Source organism: Mirounga leonina, unplaced genomic scaffold, assembly GCF_011800145.1.
Source record: "Mirounga leonina isolate KUSES-001 unplaced genomic scaffold, KU_Mleo_1.0 Mir_175, whole genome shotgun sequence".
In the NCBI taxonomy this organism is placed as follows: Eukaryota; Metazoa; Chordata; class Mammalia; order Carnivora; family Phocidae; genus Mirounga; species Mirounga leonina.
Genome location: NW_023270453.1, coordinates 20,028,542 through 20,045,230, shown reverse-complemented (window position 1 = coordinate 20,045,230; position 16,689 = coordinate 20,028,542). Strand labels below are relative to the sequence as shown.

General features: G+C 55.1%; 1 protein-coding gene across 1 annotated transcript in view; it reads right to left on the bottom strand.

Moving 5' to 3' along the window:
- ADARB2 (adenosine deaminase RNA specific B2 (inactive)) overlaps positions 1-16,689 on the bottom strand; it is a 139,649-nt gene that overhangs the window by 19,682 nt on the left and 103,278 nt on the right. Inside the window, exons 6-7 of the mRNA XM_035022452.1 lie at positions 14,862-14,866; positions 9,585-9,807 (exon numbers count right to left, since the gene is read on the bottom strand). Coding sequence (XP_034878343.1) covers positions 9,585-9,807; positions 14,862-14,866 — 228 coding nt within the window. The remainder of the gene's footprint in view (positions 1-9,584; positions 9,808-14,861; positions 14,867-16,689) is intronic.

Below are 16,689 nucleotides of genomic sequence, written 5' to 3'. Positions count from 1 at the left end.
CACACTCTGGGCCCCACCTCAGACCTACTGAGTCAGAAACTTAGGGTTGGCAGAGGGAGGTTCAACAAGACTTCCAGGTGATTCTCATGCTGCTGAACTTAGAATGGTGGGTCTCCATGCTGAGTGTGTGGGTCATAATAGTAGTATCTGCTTCTGCAGTCATTTCAAAGGTCTGCAGGAGAGGATTTAATCTCCTACTGGTCTGGGGGTTGATACCTCCCCCCTGCATAGCCTCCCCTATCCCCAGTCTCAAACCTTCTTCTCCCACCTTTTGACCAAGATGGGTAATCATGCCAAGTCAGAGACATTCCCGCACAAATGGCCCATCCCATTTCTAGTCTGCTGATGGGGCCCCTCCAAACAAAAGAGAAGGACCAGACCATTAACCCTTTTACTCAGTAATTTTACTGAGTGAGATACTGAAAGATATACTCTCAGTAAAATGGCAGGATATATGGACAAGCAGAGTCACTAGAGAATTGTTTGCTGTTGCAAAGCAAGCAAAACAAAATGAAGAGCCTGAAATCATCTAATAGCCTCTTACTAGGTTTTGGTTAAATAAATTATGGTCTGTTTGTGGAAGAGTGTGGATACGGCCGCCCGCAGCCTGCCTGACCACGGGGGGCACGGTCACCTTCTTCGTCCGCACCTCTCTCTCTCCTGACTGCTCTCCTGCTGGCCCCCTCTGCTCGTTCGCCCTAGAGGCCATAGGCCAGTCGAGGTGGGGTGCTCACCATTGCCGTGGAAACCACGTGTGCTGTCCCCCTACCCTCGCTCACGCTGCCACCTTGTTTGGGATCCCAGCCAAGCAGTCCATGAAGGGGAACCCGGTCTCAGCGCACGGCTTGGCTGAGCTCCTAGCTGACATTTGACACCCAACTGGCCAGCCATGTGAGCGTGCCGTCCAGAAAGTGGCCCCCGGTCCCAGGGGCTGCCTGAGCGGATACCGTGCAGAGCTTAAATGAGATGCCTGATCAAACCCGCACACATGGAAGGTGTGCACACAGAACACGTGGTTTGTTTCAGGCCACTACATTTTGGGACTGTTGTTATTTGCAGTGGACGACTGTCGTGGAGTCCACTGCCTTCTCTGAGGTGACTTTTGGCTACTGGTAACTCTTCGGGACGTCCGTGTATGTCGTGGCGATCATAGTCCCCTGGACGTTGGCAGTGACTACAGAAGCTGGGGGCACAGGTGCCCTGGCGGTTGGGTTGGGGTCAGGACGATGTCCTGCCACTTCTGGTTATTTTCAGCTGAAAGAAATTACTTCCGCTTAACACACTGTCTCATCTCTGTTCTTCGAAGCCTACCTGGGAAGTGTCCTCTCTTGGCCCGACATTTCTGGTTGCATCTGCCCCTGACAGACTGTTACAGTGTAACGGTCCGCGTCCTGCACGTGGGGGCTGCCGTTTCTAGGGTGCGTGGGTGGAGGTCCCCCCATCGCCAGCTCCAGGCTCTGGCTGACTTTCAGAGCTCTCGGCCCCATGGCTCTCCTGAGAGGGGCTGCATTTGGCCTCTTGGTTCCTGGGGGACAAACATCACACAAAGTTACTCTAGGGAACGCCTTTCATTCCTTTGGTGAAGATGGAAACCGTAAGGTAAAGCTCCGGCCACTGTGTGTGCCCCGCGGGCTCTTTCTGCCCAGACCTGCGCTCCAGACCATCTCTTCTTAAGTCCCCAGACACGGTCTCCTTCCCCTCGGTCCCGTCATCGGACCCCCACCACGTCCTGCCGACACCGTACTGTTCATGAGATGTCTGTGGCCTTGCCTCACGTGGCCACTTCACTGACCTCTTTGCTTTCCGTGGACCAATGTATCATCTCCTGTGGGGCCCACCAGACCTCCAGATGGTTTTGCAGAAACCGAGCTTCCCAGCCGTTTGCAGAGTCCGGGGCTGGACAGCAGGGCGCTATGCAGATCTGTGTTGCTTTAGGTACAAGCAATGAGGCGCCAGTACAGAGTGTCGTTGATTGTTGCCACTCTTTTTGTACTGGATACGTGTTACTGATTTTATCACTGGAGAGTCTGTAAGACTGGGTGCAGTCTTTGGTACAGGAAGCATAGCAGGATTATTACACCATCCTTGGATGAGCATCCTGGAAGGACCTGTTTTAAAAGGACCTGTATTTCGAGAATGGAAAAATGAGCAACACTTTCACTTGAGTTCCATAGAGCTGGTAACATTCAAACACAGGACGACCACAGTAGATCGGGGGGCTGGTGGTGGAGAGGTGAGAGTCGCAGCCCACGGCTGCAGTCAGAAGGAGAAAGTCACTCTTCACCGTCTGAAATCCAAATTTAGAAGTCAGACAGTGCCTTACTCCCTGGAGAAGAGCTATAATTTTTTACAGTTCATCTTTATGGAGAAAGTTTTAGTCCGTTCATTTAAAGACACATTGCAATCAATAATCAAGCTCAGGTACTTAAAATTAGAAACCATATCTAAAGGAACATTAGTTCCAGAAGATTTAGATTTTTATGTGCGACTCAAATTTGATTCTTAGAGGCAAAGGCAGAGAGCACTGCTTTGGTTTCCCCTCCTTCCAGGAGACTGCGTTCGCCCATGGGAGAGCATGGGGATGGGCGTCCCACAGTGGGAAAAGCAGATCCTGCATTCGGGAAAGTGCGCCAGGACAGTGCTGTTAGTGGCTGGCCCCTCCTTGTCTCACGGAGTGGCGCATCTGCTCTGTTTCATCTTTCTGAAGAAATATCGGAGTGCTCTTTGGTGCACTCAGTTTGTGGTGCTGAAGGTTGACTGTCACGGACGCCATGAAATGGCTCCATCTCTGTCCTGACGCTCAGTCTTCACCAGGGAGATATTGGTGGTTGCGTTGTGGGAATTGATTTTACTATGACTTTATCTGGTTCTGTAATTTTCCAAAGACTACACAAGTTGGGCTAAGCGAGCACCACCTCTTACCTGGTTGTACTGGTCTCCTGGGGCCACGACGGCACACACCACAAACGGGGGCTTGAAATGATAGTCACGAATTTTCTCAAGGTCCCGAAGACCAGAGTCTGAGGTCAAGGTGTGGGCAGGACTGTGCTTTGTCCGGAGGCTCTGGGAAAGCTGGACCAGGCCTTTCTCTGATCTTCGGGTGGCTGCTGGCTGGCCTTCCCTGGTGTTCCTTGGCGTGTAGACACGTCACCTCCTTGTCCCTGGGTCCCCTCTCTCTCTTACAAGGATACACGTGGCTGCATTCGGAGCCAACTGGAATCCTCCTTCGTGCTTAGCTGAGCGCCCACACGTAAGGGCATTTTTGCAGGATTTGGCTGTGAGGACATGGACATACCATTTCGGGGGCCCGGTGCATCTGCTGTGGCCCATTGGGAGATCCCACCCTGTCTCATTTACCCTCTACCATGGGTGGGCTCTGTGACCCACGTAGGGGAGCACATCCGGGTTCAGAGCTTTTGTGTGAGGACATCATGGGGTCCACCATTCACAGTAGCTCAGGTTGGAACATCTTGGATGCCCAGCAGCAGGGGACCGTGCAGATGGATTGCTCCAAGACCTGAGCTCCACGGGCCCTGAAGGTGCCACGCACCGCGTGCTGTAGGGATTGCAAGCGCGCCGCCACCCAGTGAGGTCTGAGTATGGGAGGAGCAGATGGTGGCCGGCCGCTGTTGTCTGTCACTGCTGGGGTATCGCTAGTTGTTTCTTTTCTGCTTTCCACCTTTTTCTCGTATCTTGTATCCTGCAGGAATGGGGGAACCCCCATCCGCACGACTGCACTCTCTGAGCTCTTCTTCGGTGGGAGGGGCGGGACTGGTTGGTCTCTTGATTCTTGCTCAATTGCCGCCTGCGTCTGGAGGCAGCAGACCCACGGCATTGGGGCATCCCGGGTCGCCCACCGTGGGGAACCTCGCAGTTTGGTTTGGTTTTCGGTGCAAGGCCAGTTCACCCACAAGGGACTGACTCTCCCCGGCTGGACCACCAGGACTGGCTTTTATCTTCAAGACAGATTTCTGCAGAACCTACAGAGAAATGACTTCACTTTCAAAAGACTTTGATGACCCAAGAATTTTCCTGGTGACTGAGGACTCTGTTCCTAACAAAAGAGACCAGATTTTGTTTTGTGCTATGTTTAATGCCAAAATTATTTTTAGGGAGAAAAAATTTAGCCCGCGTGTCCCCACTCCGAGGCTCTGGGGTGTCTTTTCCCATCCACAGGCAGCAAAGAGCTCTCTGTGACGCAGGATGCTCTGTTTGGCTTCCCGGCTTTGGGCACCTCTGACCTCCCACTGCTCAGGACGCCCCAGGCACTGCTTCCAAACGGAGCCGAGCATGACCTCGGTCAGGCAGTGGAGGGAGCCACCCGCGTTCTGAACGAAGCCTTCAAGGACGCTGACTTGGAAAGCTGGGCTAACTCGGGCAGCGTGCCTCCCAGAGCACAGGCTTCTCAAGCTGCAGGTCCCACACCTTTGACAGGAGTTTAATGACAGTGACGTCGCCAAGCCGGCAGCTGCCGGTTCACCTTGGACAGTCCCCTTGACTTACTTAGGAAACCAGGTCTGCCTCTGTAGCTGGGGCCTCTGTCGGTGCTCTCTGTGTCCCGGCTCTGGCCTAGCCAGCTGCCCAGCCTGTGCTTTCTGCTCACTCTCCAAGTGTACCCGGTGCCACCCTGCACTGCCCCAGTTACCCTCCTGACTGTGGGCAGAGGGGCCTCGCAGTCCTGTCGGGCACAGGCACCTGCTGGCCCGGCCTCCCTCTCCCGTTCTCTTCTCTGCAGAGCAGGGCCACTGACAGGTGCTGGTGGAGAACCTCCCACGCTCCCGAGTCTGTTGTCCTGTCCCATGGCTGGACTTAGGTCCGTTGCTTCTGGGTGCCCGCTGAATGCCCCTTCATGTCTCAGAGTGGCTATGTGAGTGTCACGTCTGTGGGCGTCTGCCAAGCCCGGCAGTGTGTTCCGGAATCTCGAAGAGGGCCCGGGGCGTGCCCACGATTCGTGGAGACAGGTGGGCCGTCTCAAGGTGATGCAGGGCGGGGTCCTGTGAGCACTTCCACCTGTCACAGAGCCTCGGGTCCCAGAGGGGGCCGCTGAGATGGTGTTTCAGGTGGGTGGGGGACCAGGCTGGGTGACAGCCCCGAATCCTCCTCACGGGGGAGGAAAGTGGCCTGGGGCGAGAGAGCAGTACTTGAGATCTCCCACCTCTGCGTGAGGGCTGAGCCTCTCTTGTGATGAGAGCACTGCATGGTTCCCAGAGAGACAGAAGCTCTCCTGGAAGACATTGTACCACTGGCTGTTGAAGGGATTGATCTTTGTAGTGAGGCGCTTGTCTTCAGTGGGCGTCCCTGACTGCCGCAGTCTTTCGCCCGGCTCCCTGCTCCCCATGGACGGACCCACTGCTGCCTCAGCGCCGCGGGGGATGCCGGACGCCGAGGCCGGAGGGCCGAGAAGAGGAACTGGAAGGATACGAAGGAAATGTGAGGAATTATCCAATGGCTGGAATCCAGGAAGTTTGTTCACGATGTTTTATGGCTCATTTTAAACCACTGTAAAAATGTCAAGCTTTCTGTAACATGTTTTGCTGGAAACCTGTCTTTACACCATCTCACCAATGACGTTGTAAAATGATACCAATTGTTATTCATGAAATCGTACTCAGAACGTCTGTGGTGCTCTAATTTATATTGCGTGGGTGTCATTGATCCAAAAAGTGACACCTGTGTATTGCTTTTGATCTCTGGGAGGGAAATAATGGAGCTGTGTTGATTGTTCAGATCTTTGGATAGAGCCCGATCCCCTTCATTATTCACGGATATTGAGGGGGATTTGCAAAGAGAAATACAAATTTGTCTCATGGATGCGCTTTCTCTACCTTATTTAAAGATACAAGTTTATTCATTTATTTTCATCTAAATACATAAAAGTCACATGCGCTAGATGGTGAGGTCAGCTGCTCAAATAAAACTGCATCTGTTCATAGAGAAAGTTCACGTGGATGTGGCTTGTGGGTCCCAGCAGCATCTGGGATAAGACCCTTGGGTGGTCCCTTGGGAAGAGAGCCCGTAGTGAGTTGGCTCGGACGCCTCCCTATGGTTTACGGGCGGCACAGATAGGCCTTAGCTTTGGCAGCCGAGGGCAGAGTGAGGGCCTGGCAGAGGCTGCATCCCTGGGTCTGCCAAGCCGTCTCTGTGGGTCGTTGGAAGGAGGCAGGCCTTCAGTTTCTGGGTCCCACTGGGGCCCCTGTGCTGTGCCCCCCATGTGTGACGCCATGGCCGCAGAGCAGGTTCCGTTCGCCCAGCATTTCCTGCTCACCGATGGGACGCCCCTGTGTGTGCCGCGTGGGGGGCACAGAAGCTGAGCGTGTGGCGCCTCATCAGGGGGATGGTCAGCGAGTCCGGGACGGCCCCGTGTCTTCCCTGCCTTCTTCCCGCAGTGACTGCCATGAGTTTCTGGATATTCACTAACAACTGTCCTTAGCAGCCCCTGCCGGCACCCATCACCTGCTTCCTGCCTGCCTCACAAGCGTCCCCGCACAGATGCCAGGGTGCCTCCGTCCACCCGCCCGCCTCTCTGCCTGTTTCTCCTGCGAGCACTGCTGTGGTGTGGCGCCCCAGGTTGGGGGGCAGACAGGGTGAGCAGGAAGAGTGGGCAGCCCCACGGGACCCACGGGTGACAGGTCGGCCTCCGAGGGGATGAGCTCGCCCGAGCGGGGTGGGTGGAAGCCAGATGCCCTCGGCGGTGGCTGGGGGTGAGCGCACATAGTTACCCCAGGGAATCTGGGTTAGAAAGGAAGCATGGAAGTGCCGGTGGAGGGATGCTGGGTTTAGGGGTTTCCTTTATAAGGTGAGGAGGACCAGCCGTGTGATGACCGCGTGGTCGGTTTCGGGCCAGCAGATGCTGGAACAAGAGGGAGACGAGGCTGGAGGCTCAGAGGAAGGTGAGAGCCGCAGGCGGGGGTGGATGCGAGGCGGCTGTCCCTGTTGTGGTGGGACGGGGAGGGTGGGACACCGCCGGGGCGCAGTGGGGGGAGTGGCCTGGTCTGCGCGCCTCCCGCCTCCACACACACGCCCGTTTGGCCTCCTGCCCTCGTGGGCTCGCTTTGTCCCTAGTGAGATGACACACACGTCACTTCTAGTCTCGGGGACTTAACCCGTGTGACTCTGACGTGTGCCGGTACAAAGGCCTGGATTTGTAGCGTCGGCCGACTTCCGTGCTGTAAACACCATCCCTGCGGCCAGTTTCGCGGGGCTGGCGTGAGGGCCCAGAGCACAGATTTGGGGCCGGGCCTGCAGTGGCTCAGCCTCTCGTGTACCTCTTGCATACGACACAAGACCAAACATAATAGTGCAATAGTCAGGAAGAGGTGGGTTTTGAGTATTTCTTGCCTTTATTTTTAATATAATTTATTTAGTGTATGTTATTTGACTCTTAATAACAACTGCGTTTAGCAGTCTGCTTTCCTAATGGCCTGACGACAGTGGGCTCTCGTGGCTGAGCTGGCTCCAGCAGCCGTGCGGGGATTGGGGAGCCAAGGGGGTCCTCCAGCACCTCCCGGCTCTTGGGAGGAGGACGTAACTCCCACATCTCTGTGCTCAGAGAGAAGATGGGGATGGGGGCAGGAGGAAGCGGGATGAGGGCTTGGAGGAGTGAGTGAGGGCGGCCCTGCGTGGCTCTCGGGGGCCCCACCGCCAGACGTGGGGACCAGAGCTCGGCGCATGGAGAGAGGCTGCCTGTGGGGCTGGAGTCCTTTACCTCCCCGGTCAGTCCAGGGAGAGAGAGCTGTCCTTCCGGCCCACCCCGAGCCAGGGCAGTCCCCACACATGCCCTGTCTTCCTCAAAGGCTGTCTAGAATCGTTCTCAACCAGGATACCGTTTGAGACCCCTGGAGAGATGCAAGGGGGGCTTTTGTTCCTCCAGATTTTGTGACTGACTTTGGTGCATACCTGCCCACAACAAGCATCGCGTGGGGTCCGTATCCCGTGTTTAATTTGCTGTCTGTTGATGTGTAAGGTCCCACAGACAATGAAATCTCAGTGCTATAGCATGAATTCACTTCATTTTTCTAGGGACTCAGAGTTAATTTAGAAACCCAATGTGATCTTCGGGCATCAAGAGAATCTCCCTAAGGTGAACATTGCCCCTTTTTTCCTGCTTCGTGAATAGATGAGAATATTAAAAAGGAGGGATGCATCTTCTTCTGAAAGATGAGCTGCTTGATGAGTCTGGGCCTTTCTCTTTGATGCAGAAATCAGTGCTTTGAGTTAGCGTCATTAGGCCGGCCTGTTGCCGCTGCAGGCCCGGGCAGCCGTAGCCAGGGAAGCGAACAGCCCCGCTGCTCCTGCAGCTGTTTGCCGAGTCCCTGGGAGCACTCGGTTTGCCCCTGAGCCCGACAAGCCTAAGGAGGCAGGGGCCCCATGTGTGGGGCCTGCGGTGGCCTGGGGTCCCGACCCTGCCCTTGCCCTGCCTGCCCCTGACGGCCCCGCGCTCGGCCTCCCGGGGAGAACGCGGCATCTTGCTAGTGAGGGAGGCCGGGCAGCAAACACCTGCGGGGCAGGGGAGGTGCCGTTTGCGCAATAAATGGGCAGACAGTCCCATCTCATGGGAGTCCACGTGCCGGGGAACCACACCTGGGAGGGTGCACCTTACCAGGCCCCGTGGGGACACCCTGCCCTCTGCACCCCGCCTGGCCTCCAGGTCCATCCCCCGGACAGACTCTGACTCCGCTTGAGCCTCAGCGTCCCTCCTGCCTTAACCTCGCCCTCCTGTCCCCTCATCTCCGGTGAGTTCCAACCCCAAGCCCTTCCAGGCCGAGGATCTTGGGGGCAGCAATGTGGCTGGAAGTAGGGGTGGGGTGGGGGTTTTAGTTTATAGATTACAGATTAATACATGTATCCGAGGGCCCAGAAGAAGTTCTGACTCTCAACAAAGCTTTCCACGGCCAGCGTGTTATTATTGGCGCCCTCAGGGTGGGTTTGGAGCTGTGTACAGCTGTGTTGGGGCAAACTCCTGCTCACCAGGGGCCCTGGACGGTTTCCAGACCTAAGTGACAGGAATGCTCCCCAGTGGGGCTGGCGCATCTGGGGGAGCAGGGGAACGGGGTGGTGGTGGGGTCGTGAGCAAGGGGGCCTCTCCCTGAAAAGAAGGTGCCTTTGAGGGACACCCGCATGCCTTTTTGCAAATCCCTCATCCTCCTGTCGGCTCCCCACCGAGACCCTTCAAGTGGGGGCTTTTGAGGTTCCTTCTAAGAAGAGATTCTCTTATGGCATGGGGAGGTCTTGCACCCGGCTGACGGCACAGGTGGACATGTTTCCTGGAAGGCCTATCAGGCTTTAGGGAACAGGAAGAGGTCTGACGGGGGCACCCCACATCTGAGAGGTGAGGGTCCCTGGAGAGCTGCCCAAAGGATCGGTGGGCTCCTGATGGACCAGTGGGCCAGGTTGGTGGTGCTGGACATCCGATGTGACCGAGGCCTGCTCTTCCATAGGGGCAGCCGGCCTGTGCTCAGTGGAGCTGGTGAAGTGGAGAGTGTGGCCCGCGAACTAGGACGAGCCCCCCCACAACGCCTTCCCCGTCCCGCCCTCACTCAGCCCCGCCAGGCCACCTGGGCGGAGGCGAGCAAGGGGGCTGTTACCTGGCGATCTTGTCCGTGCAGGACATGGTGACGAGCTGCTCACCCAGCAGGACGCCATCCCACGTCTGTACCGTGCTAGGGCCCCGGACGGGGACGGTCCCTTCCCCAGACTCGATCTTCGTGCGCAGGTGCCCGCGGAGCTTCCTGACGATGTGCTTCCTGCTGTTCACTAGGAGATAAGAGGTGGCCGTGAGCCTGCTGGTGCAGACACGTGAGTCCCCACCTGGAGCCGTGCGGGAGGAGGGCAGGTGCCCAAAAACATCTCCAGGGGCCCCAGCGGCACGTGGACAACTGCTGGGCTGGGGAAGCACAGATGAGTGCCCCAGCGGAGGGCAGGGGCTGCTGCAGGGCTGCGCTCCAGAGCGCCCCCTCTAGACCAGCCCCCGACTTCTCCGGAAGGGCCCGGCAGTCAGTGTCTGAGGCTCCGTGGTCACGTGGCCTCTGTCGCCGCTGCCAGAGCTCACGGCTGCACAGACAGCCCCGCGAGCGAGCGTGGCTGCGCTCCAAACCCTGTATTCGCGGACGCTGAGATGTGAGTCCCATGCCTTCCACGTGCTGGGAGATACTGCTCTTCGCACCTCTCTCAGCCATCTAAAGATAGTTCCTGGACCGTCTGGAAGGGCCGTGGGTGGGGTCTGGCCTGAGGGCCGTGGTCTGTAGACCCCAGTCGAGATTTTCCTCCTGGCTATATTGTTTTCTAGCTCCATGACCTCGGAAAGGTCACTCACGACCGCTGTGACACGGGTGTTGCACCCTAAACTAGGGCTAATAATGGTGCCTGCCTCCTGGGCTGTGGGGACGGATGAGGTCAGACATGCACAGTCAGCAGGGCATCCGCTCCCACCAGGGTCTATAGGACGAACAACGAAACACAGCCTTTGAACTGGTCCTTGTGGGCCCCTCATGCCTTCGTCCCATATACTCCTGCTTTCCTTCCCAGAGCCCCCTCAGCGCGTGCGCGCGCACCCCACACCCTACAGTTATTTGCAGAACTAGCACGAACAAAGGGAAGATTATCTTTATCCTTTCTTTCTTTAAAAGAGTTCTGCACGTTAAGTCTGGATTATATTGGAAAATGGAAATGGTTAAGTGCTTTGCATACAAATGTTATTTAATATAGTGATTCCAATATTTACATACGTATGCTGACATAGATGGATACTAAAGATACTTTCTTTAAAAGGTTTCTATTTAAGTTTTGAAGTTGTGGAAATAGGATTTCTGCCTTATTTATCCTTACTGAAGGCATCAAATAATAACGTGGATTTATATGTGCACCTTCTTTTACAGATTTCACAACAATTGACAGTATATTTTCTTTGTTTCTAGGAGCTGAAGTTCTTTTACTACATTTCTGTAGTCCCTAATGTCCATGTCTTAGGGAGAAAGATTGTTGTACTCCTTGCTGAACGTAAACTTGTAAAAGGGTTCAGGTTGCTTTTTGATCCTCACCAACCAGGTGCTTGATGAGATCCAATTTTGACTGATTTGTGAGTCATCCATAGAAGGAAGAACCAAGATGAGAGACTGAACCTGGGTATGCACAGCCAGAGATGCTCCATGATGGTGATGGTGAGAGTGCAAATCTCTATAGCTTTGAATGGCACCAGGATTCAGATGATGACAATGACGATGGTGGTGATGGTGATGATGGTCATGAGGATGATGGTGACAATGATGAAGATGATGATGTTGATGGTGCTAGTGATGATGGTGATGCTGGTGGTGATGATGGTGATGATGGTGCTGGTGGTGATGATGGTGATGAGGGTGGTGGTGATGATGGTGGTGAAGATGGTGATGATGGTGATGATGATGGTCATGAGGACGATGGTGACAATAATGATGAAGATGATGATGTTGATGGTGCTGGTGATGATGGTGATGCTGGTGGTGATGGTGGTGATGATGGTGATGGTGGTGATGATGGTGATGAGGGTGGTGGTGATGATGATGGTGGTGAAGATGGTGATGATGGTGGTGGTACTGATGGTGATGGAGGTGGTGGTGATGGTGATGATGGTGATAGTGATGATGGTGAAGATGATACAATGAACATAAAATAGTTCATATGACTCAAAAACCCTTGAATAAACCTTTGATTGGACCCGACTTTTTACACTGTCCAGGTGGGGTCTTATTGGTCTCATCAACCTCAGCACTGGGAGAGTGGAGGACCAGTACACCTCAGTTCCCACAGTTTGCCAGTGTCAGGGACTTGCCGTTCTATGTGGGGGATATTTTCTCAGGGAATATGGTACGTTTTGCCCTCTCTTTCTATTAATTATGGCATCCTTTTTGTTCTCCTGGTGCTTCAACTATCATGTCATTTTTCAGACCTGGAAGTTGCCTGTTACCTTGTAAGGCTTTTCTAAATTCCTACCCACTGCTTCTGCACAACTAACTTTCCATGAAGTAGACTCCATGACAACAGGGAGTCCTGGCTTGAATTAACAACCGGTCTGTAGGAGTTAACTCAAAGTTTTCAGGTGGATTAATTTTGCCTGAAGAGCCAGGTGCATGAGGCGCTCCTGAAACTTGTTTATTTTTGGAGGTGCTACTTCTCAGGCTGCCTTCCTTAGCATGCTCCCCGATGAGCGTGATCAGTCCGGTGGGGGCGGTGTTCTGAGTGCGGGTGATCGGTGGAGCCCATGTCCTCGGCTCTCCCTTGCCTAATTGTGAGAGGTGGGAGGGAGCTGAAGTTGGCACTTGAAGTAGCACAAACACCGGTCCAGCCAGAGGCCGCAGAGGACTGAGTCCACACAAGCTGCAGTGGGTCTGAGACATTGAAATATGCCGAGTGCATATAAATCCTCCCAAATCCAGGAGAATATTCTAATCTGCTAGTATTCCATGTCCCCAGACTCATCATTGTAGTGTTTATCAGTCTGAGACCTTTGAAGACAGGTGTGAAGAGACAGGAAGGGTGGTCATATGCTTTACAGGCTTGTTCAGGTGAATATTTTATTTTTAGGACAGAATCAGAAGCGGGTGGACAAAAACGGCAATTGCTGGCGTCCACCGAGGGAGCACAGCTGTGTCTGAGGAGTGATACATGGCTGCCACGATTGCTGTAGGGAAGGAGAGCCGGGAATGGGAGGAAAGGCCTCAGAACGGAAGACAGACAGTCTGTCTGAGCACCAGATAAACTTTTAATTTCCAGACCGTCTTCAGAAGGTGTGTGCACCCCGCAGGGAACACCTGTGATGCGCCCCGCTGTTTCCTGTCATGATGTCTACAGCATCCGTCCCGTGCGTCCTGTGGGACGTGGCGGCGGCGGCGGTGGCGGCGGCGGTGGTGGTGGGAGCTTGGAGGCCGTCTGGACACCTGCTCCCGTGGTGCACAGACCTTCGCATCCTGTGCCAGCATCAGGGACTCAGTAGGCAGACCTGAAGACGGGGCTGTCAGGACGCGTGCTTCAGACTTGGCTTTGTGGTTCTGGTCCAATCTCTTGAACTTCCCTAATGCACAATGAACGGAGTTGGCCTAGAATGTAGGAGGCATTTAGCACGTGTTCGTAAGCTACGACATCATATGCTCCTTCTCGTGGCACGTGGGGGAAGGTAGAGGGGAGAATTTTAACTACACTGTTAAATCTTGGAAAATGGCAGTAAGAACTGAATTTCTCAGGTTGTTTCAAAGACACACCACGAAAGTGGCATTTGCGTTAAGGATGCTGGTGAGTCAGAAGGAGGACAGTGGTTGTTCAGCCACAGTGACGTGCCCTGAGTCTTGTCAGGGCTCTCTTCCATGGAGGTTCCCCTCAGAGCAGTCTGGGGCCAGCCCAGGCCTGCCCAGAGCCACTCAGGACGTGGCATCATCCTTGTTGGTCCGGCCTCCCGGAATGAATGGAGCCGCTTCTGGTTGCCAAGACCAAGGACCTTCATGGGACAGCTCGTCCCCCCCGGTAAGAGCCTTGTACACCTGTCCCCCGAGCCTGCCTGGCCCTGCAGACACCGGACCAGACTCCTGCTATCCTGCCAGGAGATACACACCCAATCTGGGCAGGAGACTGTTTGGGGGGTTTTGAATCCAGTAGCTTGAAACATATCAGATTCTCAGAATCACTGGGGAAGTTTTAAGAGTAGCCCAGTGTACCCTAAACACATCAGAGTCTCTGGCAGAGCAGGCAGCAGGGAACTGCGTCTGTGGAGACTTCCCGGCGGATCCTGATAGATGAGGCAGGTTCGGAGACAGCCCAGTGGAGCGCTTGCCTGCTGACGGGCAACACCCCCCAACTTCTCAGACCAATTGGTTTTGATTTCATTGTGAAAGACTCCAGGGAGGAAGAACTACTATCTATCTAGATGAGTATTTTTGAGGAAACAAATAAAGCGGGGGAATTTAGAATTTCTTGAGCCACAGGCATCCAAGGGAGGTGAGGCTGGTTCACAGCACCGCGCTCTGTGGTCTCTTAGACACGGACCAGGCCATAGGGAGTGTGGGGTCAGGGAAGTCGGGGAGCCTTTCGAGCGCCGGGACAGCTGGGGCCAGAGGTCCCTGGTGGACGGCCACTGTCTCTCCGCAGCTGGTGGGTGGTCAGGCGTTTGCTCTTAGAAACGCCAGGTCAGATACTGTTCCCTGCGGTGTGTGACGCGGGCTGTAGGGATGGTCTAGACCCCTGCACGGGATCTCCTTTCTCCGCTGCACGCAGTCTGTTGGAGGCCTGACTACAGATCTGCTGCATCACACGCCTGTGGAGGGTGTGCTTCTTCGCACGGGTATCCTTGTGTGTAGGGGGGTGGAGAGCAGAGCCGTGGCGCACGTGGGCTGTGCAGAGCAGAGGAGGCTGAGAACAGAGGAGCGGACACAATGGGCACCCCGCAGGGGCTATGCTGGGTGGTGTGCAGGACCCGGGGAGGTCGTGGCTCCCGAACTGGGGCGCCTGCTGGCTGCAGGGGTGGATCTGCCTCTGTGGACCTTTGGGGCTGCGTTCCGGGAGCTCCATTTAGGAGCGTGGAGCCAGGCTTGTGGCAGGCAGGCAGGGTTTCTCCAAGGTTACTTGGAGGACGCAGACGCCCTGACCTCTGGGAGCAGACGGGCCCACAGGCCTGTGCTTCCTGGGGGAGCAGAGGTCCCAGTCCCCCCATGTGCCATCCTTCCAAAGCAAAGACCTGTACCATGGGGGGGGACGTGACACACAGAGCCCCCCTCGGTGGCAGTGCCTTCTCTCTAAAGCGGGAGTCCTTCCTGAGTGTCCAAGCCCTCCTGGGCCCGTGAAGAACACACAGGTTCTCTGGGAGGCCCTCCCCGCAGAGGGCAGTGTGGTGTTCTTACCCTTCCTGGCGAATAAGGGGAGGTGGTGTGTGGCTCCCGGAGGTGAGTCTGAGTACAGACTCGCCGAGAGCCCCCTCCCGGGTGCCAGGGACAGCAGGCTAAATAACCCGGGAGCAGCATGTCACTTTGCCTGGCATAGCTGCAGTAAAAATGGGAGGAAAACACTTTATTTTGTTTGCCCTAGCAGCACCTGCCACTTCTTAAAAGCACCATGAAATAAAAGACATCTGTGTCGGGAAGTGAGCCCCCAGGGTGCATCTGAGGATGTGTTTGTGTGTTTTTCTAAACCACTGGCTTTGCAAGTTGGAATCGGGGGCCAGGGAGGCCGCCGTGGGTGCCGGATGCACAGAGGCGCGGGCCCAATGAGCCAGAACTGCCTCTCTGGAGACGCGGCGGGGCTCAGGCCGTCCTCACTCAGCCGTCCTGTCCTCAGGAGGAAGCCGGTAAATGAGGTAAATTAGGGCTGGCCCCAAACGTTCTGCCAGACCTTTCCTCCCAGACCTGAGGCCTCCTGGGCCGGGTCTTCATGATGCCCAGTCTTCCGAGAGAAAATGGAAAGACAGTTCTAAGCAGCTGTCTAATGGGCCACATTTCACAATTTCATATGGGAAGTTGGTTCTTGTAGATTCAGCCTGATGAACACTCCAAGAAAAATGAATCCGTTTCATGTTGTTTCTCCTTCCTTCTCTTTCTGAGACTATGTGACGGTGAAGGAATGCCCTGCGTGACCCTTGAGGGCGGATGCACCTGCCGTCACCTGCCAGGCCGTCCCAGCCCTCCCTCTCTCCTGGGGCGGCTCCCTGAAAGGCCCCTGGTAGTTAATGGGTGCCCTTCCCTTGACTCTCAATTTGATTTGATTCTACCACTTACTTTCCATAGGGTGTGGCTATGGACCGAGTGTTTGGGTCCCTCAAAAACTCCCGTGTTGAAGCCCCAACCCCAAGGGGACCGTGTCAGGAGGTGGGGTCCCCCGGTGGGATTCGTGCTCTTGTGAAGGAGACGCCAGGGAGCCCCCCTCGCCCCTTCCCCCAGTGAGGGCACAGAAGACGCTGCCCAAGAACCAGGCTGTGGCTCTCACCAGACCTGCGGGCGTCTGGATCTGGGATGTCCAGCCCCCAGATTGTGAGGAAGAAATGCCTGCTGGTTATAATGCACCCCAGCGGCCGCAGAGGAAGACAGTGAGGAAAACGTTACTCCAGAGGGGAGAGCCGTAGTCTTGGAGCAAAGGTGGCAGGAAGGAGGATGGATTTTTCTGGGCCAGGCTGCAACCGTGTTAGAGAAATAGACTAAGTTAGCTACATGTAGGATTTTTAAAAGGGCTGTTTTCCCTGCACCTTCTTTACCTCATCAGTGCCTGGAGCAGCAGGGGTTCGGAAAGTGCTTCCCTTTCCTTCCACTGGTAATTAGAACACAAATGCGGCCTTCCATGGGGGGGAATCAGAGGCCAAAAATAAACCTTCCCTGCATGTGTCTCGTCTGCTGTAGGTTTCCTGGGATGAGTCAGCATCTTCACTGGGACCAGACCCCGCATTATATACATGCTCGGTTTCACTGCCTACCTCAGATGGTTTGCTTGGTGCTGCTTCTGGGATGGGTCTGCGTGTGTGTTTGTGCGTACATGTGTGTGTGTGTGTGTGTGTGGTGCACACGCACGCACGGTATGTGTTGTATGCACACATGCTTCGGGGATGGGTCTGTGTGTGCATGTGTGTGCACGTATGTGTGCATGTGTGTGGCGCACATGCATGGTATGTGTTGTATGCACACATGCTTCTGGGACTGGTCTCTTTGTGTGCGCATGTGTGTGCACGTATGTGTGCATGTGTGT